The sequence below is a fragment of the Mobula birostris genome, chromosome 6, assembly GCF_030028105.1.
Source record: "Mobula birostris isolate sMobBir1 chromosome 6, sMobBir1.hap1, whole genome shotgun sequence".
NCBI lineage: Eukaryota > Metazoa > Chordata > Chondrichthyes > Myliobatiformes > Myliobatidae > Mobula > Mobula birostris.
This window is the reverse complement of record NC_092375.1, coordinates 114,740,769-114,759,414: the sequence shown is the minus strand read 5'-3', so window position 1 is coordinate 114,759,414 and position 18,646 is coordinate 114,740,769. Positions and strand designations below refer to the sequence as shown.

General features: G+C 41.8%; 2 protein-coding genes across 2 annotated transcripts in view; one reads left to right on the top strand and one right to left on the bottom strand.

Annotated features, from left to right (window-relative positions):
* Nucleotides 1-7,513, bottom strand: part of LOC140199870 (glial fibrillary acidic protein-like) — a 39,801-nt gene extending 32,288 nt beyond the window's left edge. The window contains exons 1-2 of the mRNA XM_072262381.1: nucleotides 7,004-7,513; nucleotides 5,452-5,512 (exon numbers count right to left, since the gene is read on the bottom strand). Of these exons, the coding sequence (XP_072118482.1) occupies nucleotides 5,452-5,512; nucleotides 7,004-7,332 (390 nt within the window). The 5' untranslated portion in view covers nucleotides 7,333-7,513. The remainder of the gene's footprint in view (nucleotides 1-5,451; nucleotides 5,513-7,003) is intronic.
* Nucleotides 7,514-8,035: 522 nt separating this feature from the next.
* LOC140199279 (ATP-binding cassette sub-family B member 6-like) overlaps nucleotides 8,036-18,646 on the top strand; it is a 265,085-nt gene continuing 254,474 nt past the window's right edge. The window contains exon 1 of the mRNA XM_072261069.1: nucleotides 8,036-8,052. The gene's annotated coding sequence lies outside the window, so the exon portion shown is untranslated. The remainder of the gene's footprint in view (nucleotides 8,053-18,646) is intronic.

The following is an 18,646-nucleotide window of genomic DNA, read 5'->3' as shown; positions in this document are numbered from 1 at the left end:
TAGATCCATTGCTTCAGCTTGTTACTGCCCCACTGAACTCATATCTGCATACCTTGACTGTTTTATCCCTGCCGAGTTCAGTCCCTTCCTAGCTACATCCGTGACACTTTACAGGCTCTGGTTCTTTTCAATGATTTCAAGTTCCCTGGCCCCCATCATCTTATTTTCATTGTGGATGTTCAGTCCCTATATACCTCCATCCCCCATCAAGAAGGTCTCAAAGCTATCATTTATTGCTGGACACCAGACCCAATCAGTTCCCCTCCACCACAAATCTCCTCCATCTAGTGGAACATGTCCTCACTCTTAATATTTCCTTTGACTCTTCCAAGTTACTTCAAACAAAAGGTGTAGCCATCGGCACTCACATGGGCCCCAGCTTTGCCTGCCTTTTTGTCAGCTATGTGGAACAGTCTATGTTCCAAACCTATACTGGTGTCTGTCCCCCACTTTTCCTATGCTATATCAACGACTGCACTGGTGCTGCTTCCTGCACCCATGCAGAACTTGCTGACTTCATCAACTTTGCCTGTAACCTCCACCCAGCCTCAAATTTACTTGGTCCATTTCTGACACCTCCCTCTCCTTTATCCATCTCACTGTCTCTATCTCTGGTGACAGCTTATCTACTGATGTCTATTACAAACTCACAGACTCTCATAGCTACCTGGTCTATACCCATTCCGACCTTGTCACTTGTATATATATATATAAATAAAAAAAAAACACTTTTCTCAATTCCTCTGTTCCCACAAATCAGCTCCCAGGATGAGGCCTTTCATTCCAAAACGAAGGCGATGTCCTCCTTTTTCAAAGAAAGCCGCTTCCGTTCCTCCACCAACACTGGCCTCAACCGCATCTCTATTTTACACATGTGCTCTCACCCCATCCTCCCACCATCCTACCAAGGATAGGATTCCTCTTGTCCTTACCTACCACCCCACCAGCACATAATGTTCCACAACTTCCACCATCTCCAACAGGGATCCAGGGATCTCATCTCACACCCCCCCCCCACCTCCTCCCCCCCCCCAGTTTCTGCTTTTCGCAGGGATTGTACCCTATGAAACTCCCTTGTCCATATGTCCCTTCCCACTGATCTCCCTCCTAGCACTTATTCTTGCAAGCAGAACAAGTGCTACACCTGCTCCTACACCTCCTCCCTCACTACTATTCAGGGCCCCAAACAGTCCATCCAGGTGAGGTGACACTTGTGTGAGAGTCTGTTGAGGTCATCTGCTGCATCCAGTGCTCCTGGTGTGGACTCTTGTACTTCAGTGAGTCCCGGTGTAGATTGGGAGACTGTTTCGCTGAGCACCTACCTCCATCAGCCAGAAGTGGGATTGCCCAGTGGCCACCCAATTGAATTCCACTAACCATTCTGATACGTCAATCCATGGCCTCCTCTACTGTCATGATGAGGTTACACTTGGGCTGGAGGAACAAATGACATTCCTTCTGGGTAGCCTCCAATCTGATGGCATGAACATCGATTTCTTGAACTTCTGGTACTGCACCCCCACCCCCCACCTCCTTCACCATTTCCCATCCCCTTTTCTCACTCTCACCTTTACTCCTTGCCTGCCCATCACATCCTGCTGGTGCTCCTCCCCCCTCTTCCTTTCTTCCATGGCCTTCTGTCCTCTTCCATCAGACCCCCCCCTTTTCCAGCCTGATATCGCTTTCACCAATTTCCCAGCTCTTTACTTCATTCCTCCCCCTCCCAGTTTCACCTATCACCTTGTGTTTCTCTCCCTCCCCCCCACCTTCTATACCCACCCCTCATCTTTTTTTCCTCCAGTCCTGCCGAATGGTCTCAGCCTGAAATGTCGACTGTACTTTTTAATCCCCATAGATGCTGCCTGGCCTGCTGAGTTCCTCCAGCATTGTGTGTGTTGTTTGATTTCTAGTATCCGCAGACTGTCCCGTATTTGTCAATAGGTGAGTAAGTAAGGGTGTCAAAAGTTACAGGGAGAAGGCCAGGGAATGGATTAAAGAGGGATAACAAATCATCCATGATGGAATGGCAGAGCAGGCTTGACAGGGTGAATGATCTAATTCTGCACCTATATCTTGTAGTCTTATGGAGTGCCTACAAGAAAATGAACCTCCGGATAGTATTTGGTGATATATACACACTTTAATAAATTTGCTTTGCACTTTGAACTATAGTCTCAGGTAGTAGAGTTTTTAAGTTCTTCGTACAAGTTTCTCATAAGGCAGATCAGATGTCCAGGTATTTCCATTTCTTTAATGATTTGCCATAGTTTATTATGGTCCACACTGTCAAAGGCTTCAGAATAGTCAATAAAACAAATACTTTTCTGGCATTCCCTCGATTTCTCCATTATCCAGTGTAGCTAAGCAATTTGGTCTTTTGTGCTCCTGCCTCTTCTAAAACCAGCTTCTACATCTGGCAGTTCTCGTTCCATATATTGCTGGAGTCTTGCTTACATGACCTTTAGCATTACCTTGCTAACATGTGAAATTAGTGAAATTGTTTGGCAATTTGAACATTCCTTAACATTTTCCTTTTTGGGAATTGGGATATAAACTGTTCTTTTCCAGTCTAAAGGCCAATGTTGGGCTTTCCAGATCTGCTGGCAAATTGCATGCAACATTTAGAACTGAACGTGGAACTACAAACTGGTCCAAGATTGGGAAAGGAGTACAAGGCTCATACTGTCACCCTACTTATTTATCGATATGCTGAACACATCACAAGGAATGCTGGTCCAGTGGACTCAAATGTTTGAATCAAATTTGCCGCACAAAATATTAACAACCTCAGATATGCAGATGACACTACTCTAATGGCTGAAAGTGAGGAGGATCTGAGGAAGCTTCTAATCAAAGTGAAAGAAGTGCAAAACCTGGCTTGTTGCTCAATATTAAGAAAACCAAGATTATGTCGACCAGCCCTACTAACTCTGTGGTAATAAATGGAAAGGAAGTGGAAGCAGTGACAGATTTTGTCTTCCTTGGTCCAAAGATTTCTATACATGGTAACTGCAGCCACAAAATTAAACAGCGCTTACTTCCCTTCTGGGTAGGGCAACAATGGCAAATTTAGATAAAATACTGAGGAGCAGAGACATAACATTGTCTATGGAGATCCATATAGTCAAATCTATGGCATTTCCCATTGGGAAATATGGCTGCAAGATGGACTAATTAGGAAGACTGAATACAAAAGATTCAATGTCTGAACTTGGATGCTGGAGCAAAGTGTTCAGACTTCATTGGGCAGCAAGATCCAACAAGTCAATACTTGAAGAAATGCAGCCAGACTGCTCACTACGGCTTGATTATGAGACAAAACCTCAAATATTTTGGCCACATCCTGAGAAGACAGGATTACCTGGAGAAGACTCTCAAGTTAGGTAAAACAAGGTAAAAGAAGGAAAGGATGACAGAGGCTACAATGGACAGATAATATTAATCAGACAATGCGAATGACCTTGGGGTATCTTAGAGAGGCAGTTTCCAACAAGATGGCTTGGTGTGCAGGAGTTCATGAGGTCACGAAGAGTCGGACTCGACTTAACGACTGAACAACAAAAAGAGTTTTTCCAAGTTCAGGCAAGAATCTGATGGAAGTGGGCAAGAAGCTGTTGTTGAACCTTGACATTGCCTCTTGTGGATGTACTCAGTGGTAGTGAGAGCTATACCCATGATGGAAATGGCCAAGTCAACTGCTCTGTAGCCTCTTGCATTTCCATACATTGGATTTGTAATGCTTTCTATTGTACAGCTCTAGAAGTTTCTCATATTCCTCAATGACATATCGAATCTCCGGGACACACTGGGCACCTCTCTTTTTCCCCCACATTGCATCTATGTGCTGGGAATAGGATAGGTCCTCAAGAGCTTGTAAAGGACAGCAGTTCTCGGGTAAGCTTCGTGAGGACATGGCATTAAAGTTGAGTGTGTGCAAGGTTAATGCAAAGGACCAGGAAAACATCAAGTTTAAGGTGAAGATTGGGAGAATGAGCTAAGACATGGCAGATGGAATATAGTGTAGGGATGTGTACGATCATGCTCTTTGGTAGAAGGAATAAAAATGTAGACTATTTTCTAAATGAGAAGAAAAATCCAGAAATTAGAGGCGAAAAGGGACTTGAGAGTGTTTGTGCAAGATTCCCTAAAGGTTAACTTGCATGATGAATCTGTGGTAAGGATAGCAAACAATATGTTAGCATTCATTTTGAGAGGACTAGAACATAAGAGCAAGGATGTAGTGCAAGGCTTTATAAGGTACTGGTGAGGCCAAACAGAATATTGTGAACAGTTTTGGGACCCATTTTGTAGAAAAGATGTGCTGACATTGAAGAGGGTCCAGAGCAGGTTCACAAGAATGATTCTGGGAGTGAAAGGGTTAATGGATGAGCAGCACTTGATGGCTCTGGATCTGTGCTCGCACGAATTTATAAGGGGGGGGGTCTCATTAAAACCTATCAAATATTGAAAGGCCTAGAGTGGATGTAAAGAGGATGTTTCCTACAGTGAGCGAGTCAAGGGCCAGAGACAACAGCCTCAAAATAGAGGGACGTCCCTTTAGAACAGAGATAAGGAATTCCTTTTGCCAGGGAGTGGTAATCTGTGGAATGCATTGCCATGTGTATGGGGTCTCTTCTTTGTATGTTAAATTTAAAACGGCTTCTTTGTTATGTTACTCTTTTAAATTGCTGCGTATGTGGATTAAAATGGCTTCTTTGTTATGTTAAATGCTGAGAAAGTCTCTAGCTAGACATTTGCTTGGGTTAATACAGACAGCAGGGTGCTATTAGCCAATGGGTGGTTATATATCGTTTTGTTTTTGGGTGATAATGCTGTCTCATATGACTGTGGACGGGGTTTTTGGCGGGGAGTCGGAGGAGAGACGAGGAGGACGGCGGACGTGCGGAAAGGCTCCGATCGATCACTCTGGGTGGTCCCGCGCCGCGAGTCGACCGGGTCCGGGTGGTCATCAGGAATTGACTGAACTCCAACTTGTGCATAAAGAACTTAAACTTTGATAAGTCTGGTGCCTCCTTTTTCCATTACTTCTATTTCTGCATCGAACTAACATTAATTTCATAGAATTAGTAATATCTATAAAGTGTACTTGGTAAAACGTACTGTGTGTGCTGGCTGATGATTGATGTTTGGGATTGATTCCAGTGGCATTGGTACAGCAACCGACCCAGCGGGAAACGTTCAGGCCGGTGCCGGGTCGGATTTCCCCTAGACATATACGAGCCAATATAGCAGAGCGTTACACATGGATGGCCAAGTCATTGAGTGTTTTTAAAGTGAGGGTTAATATGTTCTTAATTACTCAACGCATTAAAGGTTATGAGGAGATGGCAGGAGAAAAGGGATGAGAAGGATAATAAATTAGCCATGAAGAGCAGACTCGATGGGCTGAGTGGCCTAATTCTGCTCCTATATATTAGAGAATGTACTTGCCTTTCTTAAATCTTCATAATCTTTTTCAGCTTCCTTTCTTAATTGTATTTCTTTTTCCAATCTACAATAAGAATAAAGTTACAAAATAGTACAAGTACTGAAAATCTGAAAATATAGAAAATTTTGAAAATATTAATTAGACTAATCAGTATCAGTGGAGTTTTCTGGCTCAATGTTTTTATCGTAACTACAAGTCTGTTTCTCTCTTTACCAATGCTGCTTGACCTGCAAAGCATTTTCTGTTTTGTGTTTTATTATTGTATGTCTACTTTATGTAAATTATACACATCAGGTTTTTTAATATATAAAATGTTACTAAAAATATTTAGCAAGCAAAATCAGTAAATATGATTTTAATGCATACAATTAATTAAATAATACTATTTATTGATCTTGCTGGCACATGCAGTATTAAATAGGACCTGATGAGTTTTGACTATACAACTTCCTAAATAATCTCCCAGCAAAATAACTAGTCAAATATTCATAACATGAATATGCCATGACATCACTAAGACTTTCACTACTTACTGAATTGAAGATGTTTGTTTTGAGTAGTAACGACAGCTTGGAGGACATTTAAATACTGATGTTTCTGTGAAATCAACACATCTACTATTACTTAAAACCAAATATGGCAGCATTGTACATTTGATTGGATCACTTAATTCTGGGGTTGCTTAGCACTACCACCTACATGCTGTTTCGAATATTTAGTATTCATATGGTTCAAGTTAGTTTAAGTTCAAGGTTATTGTCATAGGCATATATAGGGTATAATGGCCAAGAAATTAGCTTTTTGCAGCAAGGCTGATCAACACTTCTACCCATTCACCCACCTCACTACACCACCACCACCACCACCCCTTTGCCATTGAGAAACACATTAAGTTAACGCTTCCATGTCCCAAACTCTTCCAGCTGTGTCTTGAGAGGTTCGCCAAAAGCTCCCGTCAGGCAGCCTGCAACATTATGGCTGTGATCAATGTGATTTAACAGAGTAATACAAGATGAATAAAAAAAGATACCATCCAGACCACTGAAATTGGTTGAAATAAATGCTAACCTGATAATCAGAAACAAGGCAGGCAATGAACAGTTGCCCCTCAGCCCGATTCCTCTATGCCTACCAAGATTCCCATCCAATCTAATCCTATTTGTCTCGGTTTTGGCCAATAACCTTCCATGCCTTTTCTATGTCTTTTATTTTACCTTCTTCTGGCAGCTTGCTCCATAGACCAAATTGCCTCTCAGATCCCTCTCAAATCTTCCCTCGTCACGTTAAACCTCAGCTTCTCCCCCACAACCTCATGGAAACCCTCTCTACGGTCATCCCACCCCTTTATCTCCTACACCTAGGAACAATTAATGAAAGTTATATCCCCACCCCGAGCCTCCAACATTTCAAGGAATGATGTCTTCAAAGAAGTTTTACGAAGTCGCGCCCCCTCTCCATCGCTTCAAATAATGAAGGCCCAGCCTGGCCAGCCCCTCCCTATAACCAGGCTCAGTTTGATGAGAGTTGAGGGGGAAATGAAAGCGATGTCCTCACCTTTTCTTGTATTTCTCCTTGTCTGCCTTGAGGCAGTTGAGCTCCTTCTGCTGCTCCTCCAGCCGGCACTTGAGGTCGTTCCTCGCCTTCTGGAAGATGGCCTCGGAGCGGCCAGGTTGGTCCTTCTCGGCGTTGCTGAGCTCGGCCAGCAGCTCCTTGTTGCGGCACAGAAGGCAGAGGACAGTGCTGTTGATGTGCTTGGCGAAGCGGTCGTTGAGGTCCTTGAAGCGCTCCTTGCCCTCCTCAAGGTCATCGTAGAGCTCCTTCTCCAACTGTTCGCCGGTGCGGTCGGGGTAGGTGGCGACGGCCCGCTGGCAGGACTGGTGCATGTCTGAGCCGGGGTGAAGCCCTTCCTCCGGGATCGGGGCTGATCTGGCGTTAAGAGGCGAGGGCGAGCAGCAGGACTCGGTACAAACACCCGCTCACACACTCACCACACCGCACACTGACCGGTATCGACAGCGGCCGTTTATTTCCGTCGGTTAAACGCTGACGCCACAATTGCCCTTTCTTCCCGGCCCCGCCCACCCCGTCCCGTTCAACGGTAAACAGGCCCCGCGCGCCCAACTGACGGCCACGCTCCCCAGGCGCGAGGGCACCGCGTGGCGCCCCACCTTCCCCGAGGGCGCATGCGCACACCAGAACTCGGTGCCATACAAACGCAGCCGTTCAGATGGAAATGAAAAAAAAGTCGACGTTTCGTGCGTGAAACAGCGACTATTTATTCCTTTATGTGAATGATGCCTAACCTACTGAGTTCCTCCAACATCTAGTATCTGTGGGTTACTCTGGATTTCCAACATCTACAAAAATATCTGGAGTTTTCCACCCAGCCTCCTTCTGCCGCCGGCACGTGAAGTGAGAACTGCTGCGCACGCGCACATCACCATTGACGCCCTCTTCTCGCGCCGGCGCGGGAAGCGAGCTCGCACCCTGCGCACGCCTCTCCTCTTCCGCGCCCAATGCTTTACCCGTCAAATAGACGAGTCGTCGTGTCTTGTGCGGTTTGAACTGTTGGGCTCTTACTGCAGTCATTGCAATAGCGCTGGGTAAGCTTTTTAAATTATTTTCGTTAATTCGAGTCCATCACCAAGGTGGGGTGAAAGCCAGAGTCTGATGACATTGTTGGTTTTCGCAAATAAAAACAACATGAGGTGTTTTATATTTAAGAAAAACCGTAACGACTCATTTATTGTACACCAAACACAAAGCGCAGTAAAAGCACTTTACCTCATTATGTCATCGCGTCAGACCAGCATCTTAAAGTAAACCCCAACTCGATGTGGGTGGCTGTGAATTTTGTACGCTCCACCAATTACATTACCCTACACAGCACACCCCCAAGAATTCTCTCAAACCAACATTGTGAGCCTGTCTGGAGCTCGGACGAGATGCCCGGCCCGGCTTCTGTGTTCCATGGGTGGAGGAACAGCAGAGGTGCCTGGACGACGGAATCCTCCAAATCTTGGTGGACCGGTTTAAGGCGAGCTACCGAAATACATTCAGGTTTACCCTTATATATGATAAAAGTCTTTTTTCCCGTTCCAAAACGCAGAAGAGGCCAACATAACAGAGGCTAAGGGAATGTTGCTGTGCGTCATGGTGAACGAAAACAAACAAGACAGATTATAGGTATACAGGAACCCAAAAGTGCTGTGTGCCATGAAGGGAGGAGCAAAGGAATTGGATTTACTGAGGAGAGTGACAGGCTGCCTGGTCGTGGTATCAGGAATAAAATCACCTGACACTTCTAATGGCTGCCCATATACCAACTCAGCCACAGAAGACTGCAGATCTTCTTTTGGAGCAGTTCTGAGCCGCAGCAGGACGCATGGGAGACTATCATGCCTACACTGATCGGTCAGGGAAACCCTCAGCAGCCTTTAAGGAGCGGTGAAACCGCTCACATAGGCTATTGGACTGCAGGTGATACGCTGTGTTGTGATGTAGCCTAACGCCTAGGTTCTGGTATATCAGATGCCTGAAATGAATTGGGGACTGTGGACAGAGGAAATATCAGATGGGGTGCCAAACCAAGCAGCCCAGGTGCTGATTAAAGCCCAAGCCCGGTTTGCAGCCGTTCTCAGCGATGGAGCGATGTCCCCTGGCTACCTGGTGGTATGGTCCACAATGGTGAGTTGCGTGAAACAGCAAGAGGGAGGGAAGAGTAATGACTGCTTAATCGTAGGATTTATATTTAAAATAGAAAATTTGGCTAGTTTACAGGTAGAGAAGCTCCTAATAACGAACTTAAGTAAAATTGTTTCACAGCTTTCAATTCCAGATCAACCCATGGTGGTCGTTCATTTTTATCGGTCCAATATAACCAAGAACACGCATAGCGTATATTAATCGCCCAATAATACATTCTTAAATTAGGCAAAGCAAGACCTACATCCTTTTTTATTTTTTGTAAATGACATTTTCCGATTCTTGGTCTTTTATTATTCCAAACAAAAGATGAAATAATAGAATCAACCTGATCAAAAAACTTCTTAGTTAAAAACATAGGAATATTTTGAAATACACATAAAATTTTTGGTAAGATCATTTTAACTGCATGAATTCGATCAACTAACGAAAGTGTAAGAGGATTCCATCTAGAAAATAATTGCTTCATAAAATCCACTAAGAGAACTAAATTAGCTCTATAAATGTCTCCATAATTTTTAGTGGTGATAATACTTAAAAGAATCCGTAAGTTTAAAAGGAACATCATCATATATAAAAGCAGAATAATCTGAAGGAAATAATTTACTTTTATGCAGGTTTAATTTATATCCTGAAAACTTGCCAAATTCATTCAATAATTAAAATAAACTGGGAATAGATTCTTCAGGATTCGAAACATAAACTATGAGATCATCAGCATAAAAGGAAATCTTTTGAATAGTTCCATTTATGGAAATTCCTTGAATATCCTTAGCTTCACAAAGTGCAATCGCCAAAGGTTCCAGCACCAAATTAAGTAACAAAGGACTTAACGGAATCCTTGTCTCGTACCCTGCGAAAGTCGAGAAAAGAGGGATCTAGTTATTACTAATCACAGTGGCAATAGGGTTTTTATATTTCATTCTAATCCACTTATTAAAATTAGTACCAAAGCTAAATTTCTATAAAACGTTAAATAAGTATTTCCATTCAACTCTATCAAATGCCTTTTCAGTGTCAAGAGAAACAACACATTGGGGAGTTTTCGAGAGGGATGAGTATATAAAATTTAACAGTCTCCGAGTGTTAGAAAAAGAATAACAGCCTTTTATAAAACCTGCTTGGTCCTGAGAAATAATTATAGCTAGTATATTCTCCAACCGATGAGCCATTATTTCTGAAAGAATTTTGGCATCTACATTTAATAATGAGATAGGTCTATATGAAGCACAATCCGTAAGGTCTTTAGCTTTCTTAAGAATTAAAGAAATAGAAGCTTCATAAAATGTAGAAGGTAACTCTCCTAACAAAAAAGAATCTTTAAGCATTTCCAACATATAAGGAGTAAGCAAATTTTCAATTTTTTTTATAAAATTCTACAGAAAAACCATCCAGTCCAGGAGCTTTACCAGATTGCATTGAAAAAATAGCTTTCTGAATTTCTCTTTCAGTAAAAGGAGTATGAAGAATTTGTTGATCTTCAACAGATATTCTAGGAAAATCAATCTTTTATAAAAAGGCATTCATTTTAGAGGGATCAGCTGGAAACTGAGATTTATAGAGTTCACTGTAATAGTCTTGAAAAATTTTATTAATATCTTCATAATTACAAGCTAAACTACCATCTCCCTTACGAATTTTCAAAATTTGTCTTTTAGCTCTAACTGCTAAATTTGGTACCAGTTTCGTAAGTTTTTTAATCTTAAAAAATTTAACCTTAGTTAATTTATCGAAACTATTTACTTAAACCTTCACTTAGTGATCCTATCCTTTCTCTTTGGAGGAATTTATTCCTTTATGGATTTGTTTCAAGAAGGCCGATTGATGTCCTTTGAGAAATTACTAACTAAATACTCTCTTTCACACTCACACTTTTTGCAATATCTTCAGGTCAGACATTTTTTACAAGAATATATAAGTAATTTTCCATATATACAAGATTCTGACCTGTCAGACATAATTTTAAAAATGAACCCTTTAGTGAAAGGTTTTATTGCGAAAATTTATAATTTACAATTACAAAAGGATAATTATCCTCTATTTAAGATTAAGCAAGATTGGGAAAGAGAGCTCAACATGACCTTGATAATAGAGGATTGGTTGCGAATTTTGAAGTTGGTTAACTCTTCTTCGATTTGTGCCAGTCATTCTCTAATTCAATTTAAAATTGTGCATCGTTATTATTTGACAAAGGAGAGACTGTCTAAAATATTTCCTAATGTTAATAGTCAGCGTGATAGTGTAAAACTGAGATAGCTACATTGACACACATTTTGGTTCTATTCCGTTCTGTATTGAAACAGTTTTGGAAATCTATTTTTTCTACAATTTCTAAAGCTTTAAAAATTAATTTACAACCTAATAAATTGACAGCTTTGTTTGGTATAATTCCTCAATATATTCATGGTATTTCTATATCAGACCAACATGTAATTGCATTTGTTACATTATTGGCTAGAAGGGCTATTTTATTAAAATGGAAAGATGCCTCTGCTCCTACTTTGATACAATGGTTCTCTCAGGTGATGCTATGTCTTAGTTTGGAAAAAATCAGAAGTTGAACTTTTGATCCTCGATTTGACTTTGAGAAAAGGTGGGGCTCTTTTGCCTGTTACTATCATTTGATTTGAGTAAATTAAGATGGTCCCCTTCTGATTCTTGGGTAAATGGATTTGGTTGGCGGATTGATGTCTTTTTTAATGGAAGCTTGTATGGCATATAGCTCCGGGTTTCTGCTCCAAATTGTTTTTTTTTCCTCGTTTTTTTTTTTGCTAGCTGGGTTTTTTTGTTTTAGTTAGTAGGGGTTCTTTTTTCCAAAAAAAATAGCTTTAACTTTTTATTATTATTATTATTATTATTGATATACTGTTTAGCTTGGTTAATAGTTTGACTCTTATTATACATATTGATATATTGACTTGATTATTTCAATGTATTTTTTGTTGTCGATTTTCAATAATAGTTAATAAAAAGATTTTAAAATGAAAATGAAAAAAAAGAGGGAGGGAAGAGGACCAACTGTCGCTCAGGGACCACGAAAGGTGTCAGTGACACCTAAACATGATGGTAAATTTTTGCCCCCCCCCCCCCCCCCGCAATCTACAAAGGCTGCAGTCCACTCTGCATGTAATTTATAAAGCTGTGCCACACAAACTTTAGTACAACCAGTTTCTGTGAGACCTTCCAGCCCGGATGCAAGAAGCGATGTATGGAGTCAGAAACAATCCACTTCCAGTTTGTGGGCACTATGTGGGGAGGGCAACCGGTTGAGAGATCGCACAGGAGAGAAACCCGAGCTTTCCCGAACTTAAAGTCAGCTGACCGCAGGCCCATGATTGTTGCTTGGTAAGCCTGAACCTCTGGGTCAGTATCAGTATCTTGGTTGGCTACCGTGCCAGCATAGTCGACCCCTATGTGTATGGCCTCAGTGACTGGCCATGAGAGCCATGGCATTATTTTCCCCCATGATATATTGTATATCAGTTGTGAACTCTGATATGAAGGCTAGTTGGCATTGCTGCCATGCAGACCAGTGGTCTGATAGTTTGGCCATTGCCTGCATAAGGGGTTTGTGGTCAACGAACGCTGTGAAATGCTGACCATCGGAAAGAAAACGTAAATGGCAGACAGCTAGATAGACACAGAGAAACTCAAGGTCAAACATGCTGTACTTTGTTTTGGGGGTGAGCTACTGCCTGAAGAAAGTGAGCAGCTGCCATGGCCCTCCTACCAACTGTTCATGCACAACACCCAGAGCATTGTCTGAAGCCTCAGTAGTAATGCTTGTGGGTGCATTGAGGAGTGGGTGCGCCAGTAGGGTCATGTTGGAAAGAGCTTTCTTGGTATCACAAATGCCCTGGTCATGCCTACTGAGCAGTGAAGCATGTGATTAGGGGTATTGCCTTAAACGCACTATACAGCGGAACCACATGTTTGGCTGCTCGTGGAATGAAGTGGTGATAGAAATTCACAATGCCTAAAAGCTCCTGAAGTTCTTTCAGTAGTGTGGGGTAGTGGGAAATCCATAATAGTGGCTACTTTTGATGGGAGGGATTTCGCACATTCTGTGGAGATGCAATGGCCCAGGAAGTCAATGGCTGGCAACCCAAACTGGAGTTCAACAGGGTTAATAATCAACCCATGTGACTTAAGTGCTCAAAAAGCGTGCGGAGATGAGATACGTGTTTGGATTTGGATGCACTGGCAACAAGTATGTCATGCAGGTAAACAAAAAGAAAATCTAAGCCTTTTAATACAGAGTATATTAGCTGTTGGAAAGTTTGTGCTGCATTTTTCAGCCCCAATGGCATGCATGGAAACTCAAAGAGGCTAAATGGGGTTACTACGGTCGTTTTGGGGATGTCCTCTTAGTGCACAGGCACCTGATGGTAGCCCCAAACTAGATCAACTCTGGAAAAAAAAATTAACATTCTGGCTAAATGTGCCAAAAAAAACTTAGATGTGTGGAACCAGGTAAGATCAGGGGTGATGACCCCGTTAACACATCGGTAATCATCACATGGGTGGCAACCACCATCGGACTTAGGGACCATATGGAGGGGCGAAGCCCAGGACTGTTCGACTGGCGTACAATGTCAAGTCTTTACATATTGGCAAACTCAGCTTTTGCGGTTGCCAACTTTTCAGGGCCAGTCTATGGGCATGGGCATGGACTGGCGGGCCCTTCGTGAAAATCTGGTGTTCAACCCCATGTTTTGTGACTGTAGTGGAGAATGTGGGCTTGGTGACATCTGGGAATTCACCCAGCAGTCGAGTAAGCTCACATGCAGTCGTAAATGCGCTAGACAGAATCGTGGGGAACTTACTGTTGAGCAGGGAATCAACCCAAACTCCTTAATGTCCACAAGCCAGCAGTTCTTAAGATCAACAAATACTCCTTGGGCACACAGGAAATCTGCGCTGACCGAGGTCTGGCCACTTTAGTCAGGATAAAGTCACGTGTAACATCGCCCACTGAAGCAGAGTATCACCCATTGTGTCCCATAAGTCTGGATCCTGCTTCTGTTTGTGTCCTACAGTGAGCCTTCTCATCAGCAGCCGATGCTGGCAGCACACTCACTTGAGCATCTGTGTCACACAGGAAGTGTCGACCTGAAAGGGAGTCCGTAATGAATAGTAGATGACCCAAGCAGCTGGAACCCACGGTGTTCACAGACCTCTGATGTCCCGATGTGCTGGCACTGTCGAAGCTGCATGGCAGTCGGCACTTCCTAGCATTCATACCAAAGTGAATGTGGTAAAAAATCAGACCAGGCGACATCTGTTTTGCAGCCTTGGGAGCCTTGTTGACTGAGTTTATCAAGGTAGGGTAAGGAGGAGGAATGATGCACCACTGCACTGGCTGGGTGTAGACTATCAACCATTTTAGCAAGCTCCCTATAGTCCTTCATGGGTGCATTAGCGAAGGCATTTGCTGCATGAAGAGTTCTTTAAAAATAAAACAAGGATGGTGATTTCCCACGAGAGACAGCATGTGGCCCAATAACTTCAATGGTTTAGCATCGTCGAGGCTGGGCAAGGACAGCAACAATTTGGTGCGCTCAGACTCTGATAGTCCAAAAGTCTGGAAAAGGTGAGTTTTCAGTGATTGATATTTATCATGTTCAGGTGGATGTAGGCTCACCACTCCCACAGCCGTGGAGTTGCTGAGTGATGCTATGTACCACATAGAAATATTTAGTATTATTGGTGTGATTTCTCACAGCGTGAATTGGGCCTCATCTTGTAGAAACCAACCAATGCCATTGTGCTTCCAAAATTCTGGCAATTTCAAAATGACTGCATCGGCTGACATGTTCAATAACTCTGGAATCATCCTAGAGCTTCGGGTTACCAGTGTAGGTTTTCACAAATAAAACAACAAGGCGTTTTATATTTAAGAAAAACTGTATCGACTCATTTATTGTACTCAACCACTGAAGACAAAGCGTGGTAACAGTATATTACATCAGACCAGCCTCTTAAAGTGAACCCTTGATCAATGTTAGTGGTTGTGAATTATGTATATTTCCACCAATTACATTACCCGACAACATAACCGCAATTATTTTCCTAAAGTGCTCTAATATTATATTGTGAATTCCCATCGTGAATCATTGCTTAGACCATTATTTCGGGATTCCCATAGCATGTTCTGATCGGTGGTGCTGGCTCAGAATTGTTTTTTTTAATCACTGACATATATCAGGATCTGAATCACTGGCATATATCGTGAAATCTGTTGTTTTGTGGCAGCAGTACTTAATAAAATATACTGTACATTATAATATGATTGGAAACAAATTAAATACGTATTGCAAAAAGAAGTGGAAAAGAAGAATGATGTTGTGTTCATGGATTCATTGTTCATTCAGAAATCTGATGGTGGATGGGACGAAGCTGTTTGTGAAGCTTTGAGTGTGTGTCTTCAGGTTCCCGTACCTCCTCCTTGATGGTAGCAATGAGAAGCAGTCATGTCCTGGGTGATGGGGATCCTTAATGATGGATGCCGTCTTCTTGAGGCATCATCTTTTGAAGGTGTGCTTGATGAAATGTGTTGTTTTGTGGCAGCAGACAAGTGCCATACATAAAGCAAGAAAGCAAAAGAGAAATAACAAAATAATGGGTTCATGGTTTGTTCAGTAATCTGACAGTAGAAGGGAAGGAGCTGTTCCTAAAATGTTGAGTACTGTATGTATCTTCAGGCTCCTGTATCTCCTTCCTGGTGGTAGCAATGAACAGAATGCATGTTCCGGAAGGTGAATGTCGTCAGTGATGGATGCCGCCTTTTTGAGGTGTGGCCTTCTGTAGATGTCCTCGATGCCAGGGAGGGTTGTGCCCATGATTGAGCTGAATGAGTTTACAACTGTCTGCAGCTTCCGATATTTGTGCATTATCAAGGATATTACCAGGGCTGGAGGACCTGATTTGTAAGGAGATGCTGGATAGGCTGTCACCTTTGTCCTTGGAATGTAAGAGGCTGAAAGGTGACCGAATGGAGAGATAGAAAATAATGAGGGGCTTAGATATGGTGGATGGTAGTATGTTCCATTCCTTCCCCCCACCCCCACTATATTGGTGTAGAAGGGTCTAAAACTACAAGGCAAAAATATAGGATGAGAGGGGAAATACAGTGCCAATAAAAAGTATTCACTGCCCCCCCCCCCCCGGAAGTCTTCATGTTTTATTGTTTCACAACATTGAATCACAGTGGATTTAATTTGGCTTTTTTGACAGTGATCAAAAGAAAAAGACTTTTTCATGTCAAAGTGAAAACAGATTGCTACAAAGTAATCTAAATTAATTAAAAATATAAACACAAAATAATTGATTGCATAAGTATTTACCCCCTTTGATGTGAGAAACCAAATCAGCACTGGTGCAGCCAATTGATTTTAGAAGTTGCATAATTGGTTAAATGGAGATCAACTGTGTGCAGTCAAGGTTTTTCAATTGATTGTAGTAAAAATACACCTGGATCTGGCAAAAAAGACAAAAGAACACTCCAAGCAATTCTGTGAAAAGGTTATTGAAAAGGCAGGAGATGGATATTGTAATAAATTTAGACCAATTTGAACAAATGTGTTTTCACTTTGATTCAAGTCTTTTCTGTTGACAATGTCAAAAAAAAAAGCCAAGTTCAATCCACTGTGATTCAATGTTGTAAAATAAAATCTGAAAATTTCTGGTGGGGGGGCACGCGTGGAGTGAATACTTTTTATAGGCACTGTATTTATAAGGGTCTTGAAGGGGAATATGGAACAAGCTGCCAGTGGAAACTGTACACTGTAGAAGTGGGTACAACTATATTGTTTAAAAAGCATTTAGATAGGTACATGGATAAGAATGTTTAGAGGGATATCAGCCAAACACAGGCAAAAGGGAACAGCTCAAGTAGACATGTTGGTTGGCATGGACAAATTGGCCAAAGGGCCTATGACTCGTCACTCCACGTCTCGTTTCTGCCCAGTACACTTGTTCAACTAGCTTAAATGCTGAGTGTTTGCAGCATTTTCTATATTTATTTCGATTCCTATGAATCTTTTATCATTTATTTCTGGAGTCACAACAACTTCTCTTCCAGATAGGTCAATCATAAAGAAAATCATCCCTCTTCAGCATAATTCATGTTTATCACTTTTACTTTCTCATCAGAATCAGGTTTATTATCACTGACATAGATCATGAACTTTGTTTTGCAGCAATAATATAGTGCAATACATTTTTAAAAAATATATCTACTATATATAAATGATTAATACAAAAATGAGAGCAAAATAGTGAGATAGTGTTCATGGGTTGGTTCATTGTCCATTCAGAAATCTGATGGCAGAATGGAACAGCTGTTCCTAAAACATTGAGTATGTACCTTCAGGCCTTGTACCTTCTCCCTGAGAATGAGGGCATGTCTGGGGATCCAGATCTATGGACTCAATTTGGTTTGGAATGCTGTTGCTTGCTACTATTGTTTGTATAATGCGTGTTTTTTCTCTGTTCATTGGGTGTTGGTCTTTCTTTTTTTAATTGGGTTCTTTTGGATTTCTTGCTGAGTGGCTGCCTGTAAGCAGACAAATGTCAAGGTTGTATAATTTGTACATACTTTCATAATAAATATACTTTAAACTTTTGAACTCTGAGATCCTGTCCTTAAGAATCCCCTCCAATAATTTTTCCACCACTGACATTGGGCTCATTAGCCATAGTTCCCTGGCTTCTCTTTGTGCCCTTTTTAAATAAAGGCACAACATTTGGCCTCCAGTTCTTGAATATCTTATCTTTGGCTAGGGGTGAAGCAAATATCGTTACAGTTCTTCCCGAACTTCCTACAATGTCCATGAATACACTTGATAAGACACCAGGGATTTATCCATCTTTGTATGCCACAAAATCAAATTTCAAATTAAATTTATTATCCAGATACATACTGTATGTGTCATAATAAATAAAAAGAAACACAATAGAATCAAGGAAAAACTACGCACAAAGATGGACAATCAATGTGCAAAAGACAAATTCTGCAAGTGCAAATAGAAAAACTAATACTAGATACATAAACAATAAATGGTATTAAGAACATGAGTTGTTTGAAAGTGAGTTCATAGGTTGTGGAATCAGTTCAGTATTGGGCTGAGTGAAGTTATCCATGCAGGTTCAGGAGTCTGATGGTTGAGGGGTAAAACTGGTGCGGGGACCACCAACTGTTGAAAAATTCAGGGTAAGTTCTAGATCTAGGTCGAGGCAGGTTGGAGGAGAAGTGGTAGAAGTCTGAGATGGCGTTGAAGTGAGTGGAGTGGAGAAAAGTCGTAGTGGAGGAGTTTCAGAGCCCGTCCACCTAGACTGAGAGCGATGTTTGATCGATCTAAATGCTGGGCAGATTTGGAAAGGTTGGGTACGGGCCAGAACGTGGTGATGGGATCCAGGCCCAGAGTGTATCGATGCGACAGTGCCTGGGTTTTAGAGTAAGGAATAAGCCGCTGTTTGGATGATGTAAAC